The following is an 18,595-nucleotide window of genomic DNA, read 5'->3' on the forward strand; positions in this document are numbered from 1 at the left end:
AATTTATTGAAATGAAATCTTCAGCTTTATTGGAGTTTTTTTGGTTGTTTTCTTAGGATTTGAATTTTTTAAGACTTGGTCATATCAAGTATGAAAATGAGCATGTTTAAGCTTCCTTTGATGTATTTTTGAGTGGTACACTATTGCAGCCTGTTCTGTTTTACAATGTAAGGGGTGCCCTGGTTGGTGGAAACAAATTCTTGCTTATCTTGCAAATGTAAGAGGGCTTGAAAAGCTTTTGAATAGGGATCTGCTTTTTGCATTGCGGGAAGCACAAAGCCCAGTGGTCAGTCTGATAGACAGTAGCTGGAACAAAGACCCACCCAACTCGGGTTAAAAAGATGTTAATGGACATTGGTGTAGTGGGAATCCCATCCAGTTTTTTACTTCAACTGGCTAGGAAAACACCTTTGGTAGCATATCTCCAGACATGGGAACTCCAAAAAAGCATTTGGAGGATGTGATACAAGCTCTTTACCAGTTGGTTGTTGGGACACGAAGACTCTGAAAGAGTATGAAATGACAAAAAGTAACAGGATGCAAATGGAATTTAATCTCTCAGACTCATCCAGACACCGTTATCGGGTCTGTCATCTGTACTTAGCATACCCAGATAGCTCATGAGTGGTCTGCATAGACAGCTGGCAATTTAGTAAAGATTGTGATCTTCACAAAATATGTAGCTGATGTCTTGTGTAATACTTGGTATGGAAGTATTAGTGCCACCAGTCTAAGTGCAACACTTGCCAAGTAGGACTTTGGAAGAAATTGTTCAGTACCAAGTGCTCAATCCCAGAAAAAGTCATGAAGGATATTCACAGAGCTTGTGATGTGTGGGGATGAACTGGGAAATGGGAGATCACTGTAGGAATCCTTTTGTCTCCGTAGTTCTTGCTGCTGAGCTGCAGTTGCAGACTGAGGCTGATTTGGTGGCTGCTGGTGTTCCGTGAGGACAAGAATCCCTAACTAACCTTGGAGCAGGAGGAGTCATATGCCAGTGCTCTGAGAAAAACCCTAAATTGTTGTGAATTGTTTTTGTGAAACAACAGTGCAATGTCAAGTACTGCCTTTGTAGCTCTCAAAGTAGTGTGTGACCTCACTGTTAAGGTACCTGCCCATGTCTGACAGAGCTGTCCAAGGCAGGTATCGCCCATCCTGTGCACTTCACTTCCACCTGAAGAGACCTTGGTGGTAAAGGATCATGGCTCTGAATTTAAGTCCAAAGATCATGATGAGCTGTATCGATGAGGTGGATTTGAATGAGTGCTTGCAGCTCTTCCCTCAGAAAATATTTTGTAGCTCAAGGGCAGAGTGCTTTGAGAGAGACTTCTCTGTTTCTTCCACGTGCTGTGGATGCTTCCAGATCTAATCTGCAAACAGGTGAAATGGCAGGCATGAGGATCTGAGCAGACCATTTGCTTTTCTTGAGGTTTGGGCTGGCCTGAAGAGGTACTGAATGTTCTGTTAAGGTGCTCTGCTGAGCATCACTTCCTCTGCACATCCTGCAGAATGGCTCCACAATGCACGAATTCCAAACTGCTGCATCACCTCAGTCCTGTGAGCAGCAAGAGTTTTGTTACATGAGTTTCACCTGTGGAGTATTAAGTCTGTCTTCAAAAGTTTGACTTGGACCAAGTGACTGTGGAGCATGAAAAGGCTTTCATGTTAATCAGCAAAGTTAGCTAAGAGAATATATAATTCCTTATTCTTTTTGCAATGGAGAAATTCTGTTTAATTAAGCATCTGGGATTTGAATTATTAAATAACAGAATAGTTTCATTCTACTTGTCTGTTGGAAAAGATCTCCAACAACCCCATTTTATTCCTTGGACTTTTAAATTATGAGTTTCAGTAACATTTCGAACCTCAGGGGGATGACTTACTGGATCCAGGAGGACAGAGAAATAGGACTCTTATTTTAAGGTCTCCCGAGCACAGCAAGTTGCTCCCTGTTGTTTACATACCAATCTCACAGGAATATGGAAATCAATGCTAGGCTGTCGAAGCAAAGGAGAGAAATTGCATTTTCGGGCATATCCTGTGTCAAAGCATCTGCTTGGTTTTGTACAGCATGAAAATAAATCCTTTTGCTGCACAAAACACTGGGAGCAGTTGGATGGTTTGGAGGTCAGATTGCCTCCTCTGGTTTGGGGTACAAGGGAATAGAACAAAGTAACGGTAGCTGCAGTTCATTTGGGCTTGGAAAGACTCATGAAGAGGTGGACTGGCTTACCTGAGAGGTGGGAAGGGGCAAAGAGGAGTCGCCTCAGCCAGAGCAGTGAAGGACTGCTGAACTCTGGCAGTGAGTGGAGGTGTCACCTTTAAGGCAGCGATGGAAGAGCTGAGGAAGTGCCTGCCAGTGTCCATGGTTGGGGCGGAACTGCAGGGGGCCCTCATGGGCAGCAGGAGGGCAGGGACTTCCTGACAAAGCCTCTTGGCCCCAACAAACTCGTAAAACATCTCCCAGCCTCAGGAGCACGGTGGCTCCCCAAGCCCTCCTGACCCCAGGCTAATGTGTTCTGGCTCCTGTTTGGGACCGGTGCACTTCAAAAGCCTTGTCGATTGGAGGGGTGGGTGGACACTGTGGGTGGAACTGGTGACCCAAAATACCATTTCCCCTTCCTAAGGCTGGGCGTATACCAAACTGGTGTCTCTGTGTGGTAAAAGAATATGAACCAAAAGTGCTGAGAGATGCAGTGGTTAAATTGAAACATGCTGTGGCAGGATGAAAGTAATCTTGTCCCTTACCAGCCCTTAATGCTTTGGGGCTTTATTTTATTTTTTTTTTTTCAAGTGGCTGTGATCCATGCTGTTTCTATCTGTGCTATTAATAGAGATATTTTTATATGCACAGACATGTCAAGACGCCATAGGGGTAAACCATCCCGTGTTATATTATAACTCACTAGGTCAAGATAAAGTAACAATATCTATAGTTATGTTTCAGTTAAAATTTTATGTTTGAAGTGTCATTGAAGGTGGTGAAGCATAAGAGAAAGACTCATGGAGCTCATGTCCCTTGCCCAGTAGTACAAAGAAGAGCCAAATCCAAATTTCTTGCTCTTTTTGTGAGTCTGGTATGTAACCATATGATACAAATGAGAGATTTACCTGAATTGCCAAGACTAAGGCAAACATCTCTTTGCTTGGTGTTTAAAAAATAATGGCATGCATAGGAATGACATGACATCTACCCTAAGGTTTAAGAAACAGAAGACTGCATCTGGCTATTTTTACGGAAAGACCTTGATGTCTTGACTCAATTGCAACTTTGCAGCAGGATGGCTGTACTTCAGAGCTGTGTGATAGATGGAAGTTAAAAATGGATCTTCCTGGGCTCTTATGGCAGAACCCAAACATTTCTTTGGAATTTCTCTGTTAAGGTCTCTAGGAGATTGAAACTCAGAAGAATCTGAGCAAGGAGATATGTTCAAACAGGAGAGCAGAGTAATTAAACCAAAGCAATGCTCTTGAAGAGACCATCAAGGACCAGGGATTCTCCTTTGAAGGTAGTTCTTGATTTAACTCAACAGTCTAAACTCATAAACTTTGTCCAGTTACTTTGCTTTATTTGGTTCATGTGCAGTCTTACCTGTGAAGCAACCCTTCCCATTGCCCAGGTAAAGCACAAGTCCTGTACTCTTGTGGGAGCCAGGGCTCTGTACCACTGCAGGTACAACTGCAATGGACAGTGGCACTTTTTGCACCACTCACAGCTAAAGAAAAATTAGTGTGTCCAGCCCGAGTAAATCATGAGCAATGTGGTGATATCAGTGTTTAACTGGTGCTTTATCCTCTTGTCCCATCAAAGGTCCTTACCTTCCCCTTTGCCAAGACTGAGTGATGTGTTCACTGTCTGCATTTCTCTGGGGAGGGAGTTCCCCAATGGGTCATCTGTACCCAGCGCATCTTCTCATCGCTCCAGGATAGCATCCTCTCAGAGAGTTTGACTGAAGTGTCTTCAAATCTGTCAGTGCCAGTCTGATGATAAGACAGAAGGCTTCATCTTTGGTGTGGGGCACTGGGAGCCTGAGTACCTCAAAAGCTGACCTCTGAAATGGGTGTAACCATGTGTGATGTGTTTCTCCCATGTGAATGCTAGATCCAGTTTATAGGGCAAAAAGCAGAAGATGTTATTGTTTGGTGTATGTGAAAGATGCTTTATAGTAGTGACAGTGGAGGGTGTGCCTCTCTTTTCCTTTAACTGGCAAGAGAGTCTGCTGTTGCTTTTTTTTTTTTCCCTTTTTTTTGTCCCCTGCCAAATGGTAATGTGAGTTTTGAGGAGATTTATCTTTCCCTGGAGTTGTGAGTGAATTTCTGATGTGATTGCACAGAGGTAGTGGTTGTTGGAGCCCTGCTGTTGCCTCATTCATCGGAGGTGCTTCACTAGAGTGCAAAACACTTCTGAGGTATGATTTCCCATAGCATGCTAATCCAGTGAAGTGCTGTAGACTCGCTTGCTGGCACTGTTTAAATCCATAATGCAGCACCACCTGCCAAATCACAGGGCATAATGGAAGTGTTAATGAATGTACATATATACCCTCCCACGCGGCTGCAAGTTGAATGACTTTTTAAAAAGTCAAGGCAGAGAGTTTAGGCTGAGCATAGGAGAAACCAGGCTTAGGGTATCCTGATGCAGGTCTGTGCTGAAACTGGAGGGTGAAGTTGGGTCAACTGACCTATAGGGTCCTTTCAAAGCTGTGTTGATTTGTCAAGTGCTGCCCTATGGATTCATCCACTCACGACACGTGAGAAGAAACTTGGGCGTTCAACAGCGAAGTGCAAGTGCTGAGCAACACCAGCTGGGACCCCAGTACCTCTTTTCCAAAGGGGTTTCGTTGTGGTATGCTTCTCTCCAGTGCTGGCAAAGTGAATGCACTTGACAGGAGGGAGAACTTGAGTCATGCAAGGGTAAACTCTGTTCCTCAAGGGTGGTTTGGCCAGTTGCCCACTGGTCTGAGTGTCAAGTTATGTGTTTGCCACCGTAAGGGCTTGCCCAGGCTGGCAGAGAGCAGGGGGAGGTTAGCAGGGAGAGAACTGGCAGCCGAGGAGTTTGCCAAAGAGAAGGGCTGAGAAGAGGCACCGGGGCTGGCCTGGCATATGGCTGGGATGCTGGCCGTGTATGTGCACCCTGTCCTCAGGCAGGTTCAGTGGGGTATGCTGTGCCTTCACAAAACTGTGACACCGCGTATAGGACAGAGGAGGGCACATCCACCCCTCCCCCTACTCTTCATCCCAGTACCCAGCCCCAAGTTCTGCCCACACTCCCCTTTGAGACAAGGCTGTTGGATTTGCCAAGTACAGAGTCAACTCCCCAGCATGCTGTACGTAAATAAGAGGCTTATGCTCTTGGCAGACACTGTAACGAGCCTGGAAAAAATTACTGTTACGGGTCCTGGGACAGTGATGAGATCTTGGAGTCTTCCAAGTGACAGAGTAATGACATGGACCTGGGAAATGCCTTGAATAGCCTTCCATGCAGTTCTTGGATTTAGATTAATTTAATTCTTAGTAAAATAGGCCAAGTGCCTATTTAGGTAAGCTTGGGAGAGGGCTCTTCCTTTGTCTTCTGAAGTCCATGCTGGTGAAGCTGTACTAAAGCTCCAGCATTACAGACTAGCATAGTCTATGCTCTTTACCTGTAAATGAGTATTGGATGGGTTGTGGGGGGAACCAAGAGGACTGTCCTCAGCCCAGGAGCCTGGGAAAATTTACAGAGAGCTCTACAAGCCTGCCCTGTGACCAGGGATGTAGAAGTGTTGCAGAAATATCAGTGTTGCCCCATAACTCACAGATAATTTCAGGGAACACTGCGATGCAAAGAGTGAACAGGCAATGTCTGTTTTTTCCATAGGATATGGGCAATAACAAGGAAAGACATAGTCATGAGTCAATTTTAGAGAAGATTTGCAGGTGGAGGGCAGATTTTGGAAATGGCCTGGAAATCCCCATTCTCTTCACCTTCTTCCATCTGCTGCTGGGACTTGACAGGATTCACCCATTCCCTCGTGAAAATGCTATTACCAAGGAACTTCATGGTCTTCAGCTCTTTGCAGCTGTCTAAGAGATGCAAAATGTGTTTGCCAGGAGGGAAGGGAGCCTTTAAAAAGCCATTTATATCCTTAAGGACATCTGGTAGCAACACTGAAGATGTAAAAAGCATTAAATACCGAATTGAGCCTGACTGGAAGACAAACTTGGAGCCAAATGCATTGATTGATTTGCAGGAGGGTGACTGGAATGAGATGGCCCTGTACCCTTTCTATCCATTAACCGTCTCCAAAACACCCATAGGTGCCATGAAGTCTGTGCATTGGCTCAGCCATGCCTGCCCTATGCACAGATAGCACAGTGCCCATAAGATTACAGTGCAACAAGCCATCCAGGAGCTGGACAAAGTGGGTGGATGGACCCCTTGTTTTGGCACAGGGAAGTGGGGCTGTGGTGAGGAAGGCAGGGTGGAGCCAAGAGAACAGTCCATGCTGGGCAGCTCTTGGTGCTACTCAGAATCCCCTCACAGCTCCGTGCTTTGGTGCATGAACTCATCGCCTGGACCGCTTCCATCTGCCCAAGGTGAATCTGGATGAGGCTGGGAGGGCTGTTCTGGGAAGGCTGCACATCTGGCTGTGCCATGCACATCTGGCTGCATCACCAGTGTCAGGGCTGCATGCAAGGTGCAGAACTGTTTGGGCTGCACACAGAGCGTTGCTGGAGCACGTGGTCTGTTGGATCAGAAACCTTACTGAGCCGTGTAAGAGCAGCAAAACCACCCAGGGCAGTGAATTTGGGGTCTTTTTATTGGCGCGTCAGCAGGCTGGGATGTGTAGGAGGGAAGCTGCCCATTTCCAGGGATTGTGTGAGCAGGAAGGGCAGCTATTGGAATCTGAAGCTGCTTCCTCCACTGTAAATTTGTTCTTGCTGTGTTATCTGTGGCTGGGCAGGGCAGGGGAACATCTTGGCTATCTGATTTTTTGCCACAGTATGTTTAGGTCAGCTTCATCAGTTCCATGATAACATAGGAGAGGCATTCCTGGCCTCACTAGTGAAGAATTTGCAATAGTAATACAGGAATCTGTCATCCCCTAATGTCTCCTGAGAGCTTTGGAAATAAATGAGTAAAGAAAGGATGGTGGATTTAAACACATGAGAAGTGATGGAAGTAATAGTAGCTGAGCTCTCCACTTTCTCAGCCCCCAGTTACTGTGCAAGGATATTCTCATTTTGTATCTTGGCAAAAGACTTGGATCAGCCTCCAGTGGACAACCCTAAACTGACAACCCTACAGTTTTATTTGAAGTCTTAGAGATACAGGAATGGATCTTGCATAGCTGCTTTCTGGTTGCATATCTGGATTCTCTTACAGAATTGGTATCGGCAGTGCTGTAACTACAATGACCCATATCTGACTGAAGTGCTGTTTTTAATAATAAAAAAATAATCTGGCTTCTGCATCTGACTGTTGGCTTGTCAGAGTGACAGGAATCTTCTTATGTATTTTGAAAAGGGCACTACATCAGTAAGAGAAACAGGCTGAAGATTAATGGAGTTGTTGTGGGAGGTGTAGGAGGAGCTGGGAGAGGAAAGCAGAGTTCGTTTTGGATGACATTTGTCAATAGGATTGACTCATGCTGTGCTGCATTTACATACAGATGGGGACACTGACAAGCCCGTGCTTCCAAGTAAAAATGAGTGAGTCCCCAAACCCAGCCTGGCCATGGGAAAGCTGCTGCTTGGTGCTACAGCAAGAGCTCCTTACATGGCTTAGGGATTTGCAGTGGGGGGAGGTGGGGGGCTGCCAACCACCTAAGCAATTTCCAGTGACGTGGCTTTCATTATTATTATTTGTTCAGGCTATAATTCTGAGTTTCCTGAAATAACCACCAAGTATTCATCAGGCAGCTACTGACTTTAGCTGCCTTTTGTGTGAATCTCAAGTGCTTCATTACTCCCCCGGTGCGTTTGCTTTCTCTTACAGTAAATCTGAGCAGCATCTGTGTAATGGGGGAGGTGATGCAATTTTGGGTTGAAAAGGAGAAAAGGTCTGGCTGGCACAGGATGCCAGCAAGGAGTTTAGGGAACACAGCCCTTGGGATATAGCATCTTTCTGCCCGGAGGAGAATTCATGAGGCCACTTCCAGGACCCACAGCTATATCCCCCAAATTCAAAACCCAAAGAAGATTCAAAAATCAAAAAAGATTGCAGCTCTTTATTGCTGGATAGAGGATTTTATTTTTAAGCAACAGTTAGTCTGACTTTCCCCCCCCTCCTTTTTAGTAACAATCTGACAGTGCTTTGATCACTGCTCCAAAAGGAAATGCCTGTAATTTCCTGTGCAGGTCTTACCAGGTGCTGGGCTCCATCAGATCTCCTGGAAGCTGATGGGAGTTGAGAGCACTCTCACCTGTCAGGATCCTCCTTATTAGAAAACCTCAGAGACTTGGAACTTCACTTAGGTTTTGAAAAACTTAATGCCACAACTACAAAGGGCGTCAGACTTTGGCTGCCCACATGACAGATCTCTTCCATGCAGACTTCCCACTGAAGACTGGCACGGAGTCCAGCTTCTGCTCAGTGTGTCCTTTTTAAGGCATTGACCAGGAAGGAAATCTGACAGACTGGAGGAAACCTGGCTAAGAGTTAATAATCTTTATTTAATAATAATTGGCAGTGGTTGTTCATACACCTACGAGTCCTTTGGCCCTTGAAGGCTTGGGACGCAGTCAATGCCTACTTGAGGGAGAAATTCCTGAAGTTCATTCAGTCCTGATCAGCATGACTCAAGGGAGGCAGCTGCCTTCTAAAAGAGCATGTCCTGTGTTTCAAGGATTCTCAGTAGCTCCCAGCCCAAGGGATTGCCTACAACGCATTGGGCTGAACTATTTTGGTACCTGGCGAGCGTCTCTGGGTGTGTCATGGTGGTTGTGTGGCTGTAGCCGGCAGTCTGCAAGAGAAACAGAGAGGGAAGTGTTCAGATCATGTAGAGTTTCAGCCCTGGAGGCATTGCATGGAGCTGCTGTGCTTACAAAGTGGCTGGGTAAAAGGGTGTAATCGAGTGAGCTGTGGCTGGAGGAAGAGTTATTAATTGCAACCATAGGTGGCTGATAGTCTTCCTCAGCCTCAGGTGAGGTTGGCGTCCTCAGGTATGCAGAGCTCTGGCAGGGCATGTGTGAAGAGCCATGAACCAAAGCAAGCCGATGATAGGAAAATTCCCTTGGCCATGGGCTGATGGAACTGGTCAGCATACATACCTACATGTTAGTATATGCTAAACCTCAGCATACTGCTGAAGTGGATGTGGGCTCCCTGAAGTTGTCTGCTTTGGAGAGCTGCAGCAGAGGAGGAGGGAGCTGGTAGTTCCCACACAGACCCTGCTGTAGCTTTTTCTGGAGGTTTCATAACAGAATTAAGCAATTTATGTTGCATGTTGCCATGGAGACCATAAATCACTGTCGTGCTGGGCTTCTCAGTCAAGGAACCGGTGTCTTTAATTGCACTAACCTCCCCTGCAAATCCAGGGCTTGGTTCTGAGCTTGTTGACCTTCTGTAATGGCTTTGTCCTGGGAGCTCTTCCTCCAGGACAGCACAGCTGGAACCAGGGAGAGGGGTACCAACACACAGAATATCAACTATCTGGGGTCCATTTTATTATTGTCATATGTGGCCACAACTCTGCTCAGATGAACAGAAATTGCAACGATTTACAAAAGGTGAGATCTGACCCACTTGCACTCAGGGCAAGTTTTGCAATGAGGATGGGGATTAGGTATACTGCATATATTTCGTGGCTAGCTGTTTGGACTTGATCATCCAGTCACAAACTAAGCTGAAGTTGGGTGTTTTATGTTACTTGGCTGCTCCAAGGGGATAGCTCAGCCCTTCCACTCCATCCCTGGGTCCAGACAGGTAAATGGGGTTATTCTGTGTCCATAAAAATATCATTTTTGCTGAGGAGGCTCATCCTCAGTGATACTCTTGGATCAGTGTTTCTCTTCTTTGCTTGCTATCTACCCTAGAAGTAGCCACATTTCTGACTGTCTCAGCATTACTGGCTTGTGCTGTCAGGACACCAATCTTGCCAGTGCAAATGAAGATGGTGATATAAATCAGCCTCCTTCTAGTGACTTACCCAGAGCCCTGATGGCATTTGTCAGCGTAGGGTATGGATCCTTCTCTTGGCTCCTTCAAAATAAACATCTATATAAATTGTAAGATGATTATCATCAGAGCTTATTAGCGTATTACCACATGCTGCTTTGTATTCAGACAATAGATAAAAACATTTGTGTTTCATTTTTCCCAGTCAGATCTACAGCAAACACGCTTATTCTTGCTCCCATCTGAGGAGGACTGTGTCAGTACTCTTGCCAAAAACACATGAAAATCAGCCCAAGTCTTGTGCAGTTGCCTGTAGCGACATAACCAGCTGGCACAGAAGCTCTGTGCACCTTTGGGAGTGCTCATTGTTTTCCAGGAGGTGATACATGTTGTTTTAAAGGTTTGATTCATTGGCTGGTTAAGATGATAATCTTGTCAAGGCATGAGTTGTCTTCCTGCTTTGCTTATCAGGGCAGGTGGAGGGATAGAGGGACTGAAGTAGTTGGCTTTCAGAGGGTTTTTGGTTGTGTACCTGCATGATGGGAGCATGGGACTTGCTATCTCAGTAGAAGGAGGAGGGTTTCCATGAGCAGTAGAAACAATCCTGCAAAAACATCTAGACTTGCTGCCTTTTGACACTCAATGGAAGTTTTTCTCTGTTCATGCTAACATACAGGGGGTTGTGCTCTACAAATCAGACTGCACTTCTTGACTTTTTTTTTTTTTTTTTTTCCCCAGTTCAGTTCTTGCTGTCCTTCCCTGGCTGCGTAATACTGCAGTCTGGTAGCTTAGACACAGACTATGACCAAACTTCTGGAAACGCCAGGAAGCAAATGCGCCGATTCAGCTTATAAGTGTGTGGGGCAGAGACACAGTTTGTACAATGGGCTAAACATTATCCTAGGACTTTGGGGAGCATTTCATGCAAGATAATCTTAAAGGCTTCTTAGGAGTGAGTTGAAGGGGCTGGTACAAAATGTCAGTGAAAATGTAATGCTTGTCTGCCGAGCAACAGCTTGTGGTTTTGGGATGAGGTCAAAAACTGTGCACAAATGGAGTATGTTTTTCACATCCCCAGACTGCCCCCACCATGTCAGTAACAATCAGTCTTTCATACTGCCTGGGCAGAGCTGGGCAGAGAAGGATGCAGTGAAACCTTGGCCATGGGCAAAGCGAAAAATTGTCATCAAATGTGTTGGGGGGGGGGGTCACGACAGAGTTTTAACCAGGATCTGTGTCCCAGAGAGCCTGTGAGAATCATTTGACTCAAGCAGGATTATGCAGAAATTAAAGTTGGTCCTCCAACAAAAATAAAACATTTAATTGAAATTCATAGGTTTTTCTGCAGCCAAGCCTGCTGTGTATTGATGTGTGGCCTTGTAAATATAAGAAAGTTTCTTGCTCAAAGACAGGAGTAAGAAACTTTGGGATTGTGATGAGGAACTACAGTAAGACTGTTTGAAACCTCAGCTGGTGCTTGGCCTCCTTCTCCCCATCCAGCAACTGTTGCTCCAAAGGTAGTTTAGAAACAAGCAGACTTGATCATGCTTCTTCTTGCTCTGAAAATGTTGGCTTATCTCAGCTTGGACAAGAGGCCTTTGCAGTTCCCAAACTCAGCAATCTCATTCTTTGTTTCCTCCTTATGGGCTTTTCTTTTTAGAGGAGAGACTAAGCCCTCTCTCACGGTATGGGCTTTCCAGTGTACAGAAGGAACATGGGACTCCCAAGCTTGCCATCTCAAAAGTACCTTTTCTGGTTCAAACTTCTGGATGAAACTGAAATAATGATTTTGTAGAAAGGGACTAGAGAAACCAGAAACTAAACTTGGGTTATGGGATTATGTTCTTGTCTGTTTGAAAAGTAGTCCAAGTTGGCTTTGAGGCCTTCTTCAGAAATAAAGAGTCAAAGTGTTTTGTTTGAAAAAGATAGAAAATGAAAGAGTTTTGGGAAGAATGGGGGTCCAGTTTATACTATAGGCAAAAAAATCACATTAGCCAGCATTCAACTTGCACTGTGTGTGTGGCAGTCTCAGCTTCTGTACAACACCTGGCACACCTGTGGCACCGAGCACACTAGCCTTGCTTTGTGGTTTCTGAGAATGGAAATGTTAAAATTGTCTTCCTAACGAAAAAGAAAACCCTAGAGTTATTGGGAAGGCCTCCAAAAGCTTGTGTGGGGTGGAGGTTCCCTCTGAGCTGTCCTTGTCCCCTCTCAGTGCTGACCCCAGCCAGCACCTGCAGCCCAAAGTGTACCAGCAAAATCAGAATGGATGGGAGCAGGTGCCTGCAGAAATTGTCACCACAGCTGCTCCTGCACTGAACAGCTTTTTTGGAAAACCAGTTCCAAGGAAATCAGCTGCCTTCTCTTGAGCCTTATCATTACAATGGATTTTTAAATTATTTTTATTTTCTTTTTAATTGTGTGAAAGACCTCCCAGAAAATGCAGTGGTCATTCAGATCTGGGAGATGGCCACCCATTCCCTTTGTGATTTGAGTGATTACTGCTTCCCACGGGTGGATGGAGGGCACTGCCCTCCACAGCATGTGTTACAGAACCTCCCACCTGGCTTCTACTTAAGTGAGCAGTCACTGCTGCTGAGTGTTGAAAGGGGCTGTTCAGCAATGGCTGCCTCTTTTCTCCTCACACGTGTGCCATTGCCCAGTTGCAGCCAGCGAATTTTTTTCCTCTTTCTTTTAAGACTCAGTTCTGAGGTGAGAGGAGCAGTGTGACCATGGTACAGGGAGGCTGCTCTCCTGCCTGATTCACAGCCACAGACACCAGCTTTCCTGCCATGGCAGGGTGGAGGGTTTTCTTAAAAAAAAAAAAAAAAAAGAAGAAACCAACCACCACAACAAAAAAAACCACCTATCTTTCCTAGCCTTCTGCCTTCTCATTTTTATTTCTCAAACTTGAAAATGAGGGGGAAGAAAGCAGCTAAGTGCATTTTTGTCTGCTGGTGGAGTCAACCTTTAACTCTGGTTTCATCCATCACCACCAGTTCTGCCTGCAGATCTGGCCCCAGGATGTAACACATCATCTAATGTTTCCTGTACCTTGGGTTAAGCAGTGAGAAAGAGCACAGCTCTGTCTTGCCAATGAGATTTGGTCACTGGCAGTGGGAAGCTGTCTGGAACTTGACAATGACAGCTGCACTCAGCCAGGGTGATTTTTGTCATGGTCATGTGGATCCAGCCCCTACAAGAAAGGTGTTCAATAAGTTTTCAGCCATAAGTTTTTCCTGTGCATTTGGTGGCAATTAGCAATCCTTGTAGACAAGTCAGGAGTAAACAAGCCACAGTGGTGGAGTTGTCTGCACTTCTGAGTGCTGGGTTTGAGTTGGGTGAGAGCTGTTGGGAAGGGTCAGTGCAGCAGCTCCTGTCTAGAACAGTTTTGGATGTAAAGGCTGCCTTCATTCTCACTTCTTAGGCAGCAGGTAAAAGCTGCCTCATGCACATTGCTCTGTTTTCATTGCTGACGAGTGATCGGAGATGATCTCTTTCTCCAGCAGGTTTAGCACACTGGAAGCATGGCTACAAGTGCCGTTCCCAGCGAAAACCTCCCCACGTACAAGCTGGTGGTGGTTGGAGATGGTGGTGTGGGGAAGAGTGCTCTCACCATTCAGTTTTTCCAGAAGATTTTCGTGCCAGACTACGACCCAACTATTGAAGACTCCTACCTGAAGCACACAGAAATAGATGGGCAGTGGGCAATTCTTGATGGTAAGCAAGCTACTCGTGTGATTTCCCCTTTCCCTTCTAGCTGAGCATAAGTGCAGATAGGCCCCCCACAGCATGTTGTGTCCTTGTGTCCCTCTTGCTCTGCTGTGGGCTGGCAGGAATTTGAGCACAGGCTGGCCTGTGAGCTGTGGAGCATGGTCTGCAGCTGGTCTCCAGCAAAGCTTCTGCTTCCAGTTGTGTTGTTTCCAGTTCTGCACAGAAGTGTTTCTTGCGGGACTGTAAATACCTACAGATCATCATTGATATTTAGAGCAGGCTTCTACAAAGAGTGAATTATAGCACTGCCAGGTGGCTACTGCTAATGATACTTCATTGTGGTTGAGCTCATCCCCTGGGAAATAACAGTGAGTGGGGTAACTGAGTGAGGGTTATAACCAGAAAGAACATTTAATCAAAACTGTTGTCCACTGACAGTGAAGAATTGTTACAGCTCTTAACTCTAATCATTCAGGTGTTGTGTTTTCATATCTAATTACCTGTTTCATTTAAATACTGGTAGAGTACCAGCCTGGAGATCTGTTGTAACCAAGAGTTTTCAGTTCTTTGAAGAAAAACTACCTTTTTGTTTGTTTTTCTAACAAAACAAGCAACAATGAAACACAAAATAACAAACAAACTGGAACAAAGAAACCTGACAAATCCTTTAAAAAAAAAACAACAAAACCAAAGTTTCTTGATTAGCAGGTGAGGAGCAAGCCCTGTGTTACCTAAAGCTACAACTTGCTTGTTTGTGCTGCATGAGGCAGACTAACCACAGCTATAAGGGGAATTTCTCTGTTAAATGTTGTAAGTTTTGTTTTACTTTATACAATAATTAGGTAATACATAAAAGCAAGCAAATATTTTGTGCCTTAATTACCAAAGTGCATGTGGCCACTAACATAACTGAACTAAATTTAGCCTCACTTGTGCAAGTTCCTACCTCCACCCTCTTGTCAAGAAGGTGCTCAAGATCTTGGGTGTCTGTGTGTGTGTCGATGCTGCGTGGGAACAGAAAGCTGGGAGATTGTCATGAGTGGCAGAATGTGGATGCTGGTGGGATTTGCTGTGAAGACTGTTAGCTTGGTCTGGAAACTTGAGATCTTAGTTGCACTCTTAAGGATTTATCAGATATGAGTACAAATGGCTTTAAAGTCCTTACAAGCCTTTGCTCAGTATTAAAAAAGAAAACCAACAAACAACCAAACAACGTGATCGTGCCAACACTTGTTCATTTGAATGTATTAATAGTTGATATGAGGGAGTATTTGTGAAATTGGTGCTGAAATGTGCCTCTCATTGTCCTCTGCATCAGAGATACCTGCTCCCAGTTAACTATCACATCATGCACCTTTATTTTTAAAAGGCCAGTGCTGTATAAAAGAAAAATCCAATGCTGCTGTAAATTAAATCCATTGTTTTTAGACCAGAATCCAGCCCTCTAAAATGAGCAACCTTTACCTCTGCTGGTATGCCCCATGTTCTGATATAACAGCACCAGCTGCTGTACACATTGGCATTGGCTGAAACAGCCTGGGCTTTGTAAATTATTTAAAAGTAGAAAAGGCATCTTTCATTGAATACTTGGAATTTTTGTTTAAACAAAAAAAAACAACCCAAAACACAAATCTGACCTGGGTGGGAGTGGAGAAAGAAATTGTTTTTCAACCAGCAGAAACTCACCCTTTGTTTTAATGAAAAAGCCTTTCTTTTGCTCAGATGGAGTTCAGTGGCTGTGCTCAGGCTGGACTAAATTCAGCCATGGCCTTGAATGGCATGCTGGGAATCCCTGACTCTCAGCAGAGTTCGTGTGCCCACAGATGCCTCGTAGCCAGAGAAGTGAAACTGCAGCTTCTCCTTCTCTTTCCTACCACTTGAGTTTTTGAACAATCAGAAATTGGGAAGAAGGCAATATTCTTGCTTGGAAAAAAAGCATGTGAGCCTTTACTCTGTGCCCAGTAGAGACGGGGAACAAAGACTGACTATCACACATGTGTTCTGCCACAGCTCTCTGTCATAAGCTTTGGATCTAGGCTATTCTCAGAGGTCACCATCTACTGGGACAGCTGCTCTTGTTGTGGTTACATGAATCACTTATGGTATAAAATTAGGGACAAACATGATAGGAAGGGTAAAGATGCATCATGGTAATTTCTAGACTTTCCAGTTGTCCTTTATGACCAAATCCTTTACAAGCTGGTGTTTCATGCAGTGCTTGGTTGGGAGAAGCAGCTGTCTCCCCACCAAAATAGGAACTACTTTTAGAACATGAGACTACCAAGTGAGATATAACATGAGGGGATCCATAAGTTTCTAAGTTTTCAAATGAAACAGTTATTATTTAAAAAAAAGCCAAATACATTGACATCCAAGAACTTAAAAACAAACAAACAAACAAACAAAAAACCAACACAACCAAAAAACAAAACAGCCCACCGTTTTCCAGGCTGTTGCCTGAGCAGTTCTGTACAAAGCATCTCAAGCATTTTGTAACTGCACCAGCATTATGTTGTAAAAAAACCCTTCTGCTAGCCAGCTTGCATAAAGCATTTGGCTTCCCTCCATGAAGACCTCCACCCACATTTATTCAATAGCACTAACTAGCAATGTGATGAAATGTTTGACTTGCATTTTTTTCCTTTGCTGAAATCTCTCACTGAAAGTAGGCTGAAACAAAATAGGCTTTTATTTCAGATTTCAGATCTTGGAGACAAACCTACATTCAAACTCCTATTTTACATGTTTGCTTTCTGGCTTGGGAGTGTCTCTGTACCTATTTTTCTCACCAAAGAAGAATCTGTGATAGTTCCGTGACTCCCAGATGATTGTAGGACCTGTGCGTGTTGTGGTCAAGTCCAGCACATGAAAACACTTTATTGACCTTATCCCAGCTTTAGAAGACTGTCAATGCAGTGTTTGGAGAACAAGTGCTGTAGTGTGGAAGAGGGCACTTAACCTGAATCAGAGATGAACAGGCAATTGGTGACTTGCCCATTTTTTGCTTGCTGCCACTCTGATGAGGCTTTAAGATCAGCCTCCAATTTTCTCAGCATATGTTATCGTTATTTATTCCCTGCCGGTCCCACTGATGACAGCACAGTGATGTGCTTGGTGAAATGCATCCACACGCAGGTGTGTACAGACACATCGGGTCAGAATTAAGTGGGGGCCAGGGCTAATCTGCAATGCTTAGCTTTTGCTCCAGTTGAGTTGCTGTGATTAATTTTGTACGCTCCTTTCTGTGTGCAGGCTAACTTAGCAAGTAGCAAAGGATTCCTTTTAGTGCGGCTGCAAAATGCCAGTCAGGAATTGTTAATCTGGGAGTGAAGCCAAAAGTGGAATACCTTAGTATGGCAAAAAGTACCCAGTGGTTCAAAGTTCCTTTTGGCTCTTAAAACACACAGAGGGAGATGAAGAGATGACCACAAGTACATGGCTTGGGCATGTTGGTAAATTGGGCTGAACTCTTGGCTGTCAGTAGGGCTGTGCCAATTGGTACCAGCAAAGCAAGGAACTGTGCCTGTGTCTTGGGTGAAAGACGGCTGTGGTCTCCCTCTCCTTCCCTTTCTTTTCTCTGGTATGATTTAGATGAAACTCTCACTGCCTAGAAGTTGTCTTCTTACTCCTGAGTAAGAAGTCTTCCCTTTTATATCTCTTCTTCCTGAGACACCCTCTCAATCTCTGGGTGCCCTTGTGGTGGGCTAGACCTGCACAGCCCTGGTCTGCACCCCTGTGTAGTCAGAACCAAGCTCTGTTCCTTCCCCCAGACTCTCTCTCTGCCTTTCCCACCTGTGTATCCTGTGCATCCCTTTTTGTCAAGGGGTTGTGCTGCTAATCATCCCTGGGCAGGCTGTCTGCTTTTCTCCTCAGGAAACTTGAGAAAAAGTCAGCCAGGAGGCCAGAGGGAGATCAAAGGTCACTTCAGGCTTTCAGGCAGAAGGGTTGGTTTGTGGCTCACTCTCTTTTGTTTTCATTTAAACTTTTGGTAGCATCATTGAGAGCCTTAAAATTCAAATTAAATTTATACTTTCATTCTTTTATTTGTGTGTATGGTATTTCCTCTCTATTAATTGCTAGTATTTTGCAACCTTGAAAGAGGGGTTTTTGTCTTGGGTTGTGGGGAATTTTTCCTGCCAGGAAAATTTTGATGTTGCAACATGGAAAACACAAGGCTTTGAATACTTGCCCTTTGTTAGAGAAAGAGCTCCTTTAAGGACTTGCATCTTTATTCTGTTTATTGATGTGGAAGCCTTTCTTCTGAAGGCTCCTCTCTTCTTTTTCCTTAAAGAAAGGGCAAGAACTCAAGTACTTGGGTTTTCCATGTTATAACATCTGTGTATTTAGTTAGGGCACAGAAGAATGTCTCATAAAAGCCTGAGTCTGAGTGTTTCCCCATCATGGGTTTTCTGCTGAGGAAAGCTGTCATGCCAGAGGCAGTGTGGCTGTATCTGAGAAGGAGCAGAAGCATCAGAGTGGCCAAGTGAAGAATCTGCCTTGCCTTGCGCACAGCAGGGGCCCCTCGTACCTCTTCAGGGTGACTGGGGGTGTCGGAATACAGAACATGAGCTGAGTGATCCCAGTACTCTGCACAGTGCCCAGAATACCAACACCTCAGCTGAAGCCATTGGCTGATGGGGGTGCCCTCTCCCACCTTGCTGCTGATGGAAGGAAGACAGAGACTATGGAGGTGGCTTTCTTCAGCCTGAGACTCCTTAGTTTGACTTGCCAATTCAAGTCAAGTTTTCCCTTGAGCTTAGGTACAAAGCTGCAGAGCAGTGA

At 44.9% G+C, this 18,595-nt stretch overlaps 1 protein-coding gene across 2 annotated transcripts in view; it reads left to right on the plus strand.

The window, feature by feature from the left end:
* MRAS (muscle RAS oncogene homolog) overlaps positions 1 to 18,595 on the plus strand; it is a 38,712-nt gene that overhangs the window by 7,521 nt on the left and 12,596 nt on the right. The window contains exon 2 of one of the 2 annotated variants that reach the window (XM_050339569.1): positions 13,606 to 13,819. In XM_050339569.1, coding sequence (XP_050195526.1) covers positions 13,627 to 13,819 — 193 coding nt within the window. In that variant the 5' untranslated portion in view covers positions 13,606 to 13,626. The remainder of the gene's footprint in view (positions 1 to 13,605; positions 13,820 to 18,595) is intronic. The other variant, XM_050339568.1, reaches the window with a different exon arrangement.

The sequence above is a fragment of the Myiozetetes cayanensis genome, unplaced genomic scaffold (genome assembly GCF_022539395.1).
Source record: "Myiozetetes cayanensis isolate MyiCay16 unplaced genomic scaffold, myiCay2020 scf9, whole genome shotgun sequence".
Classification (NCBI taxonomy): domain Eukaryota; kingdom Metazoa; phylum Chordata; class Aves; order Passeriformes; family Tyrannidae; genus Myiozetetes; species Myiozetetes cayanensis.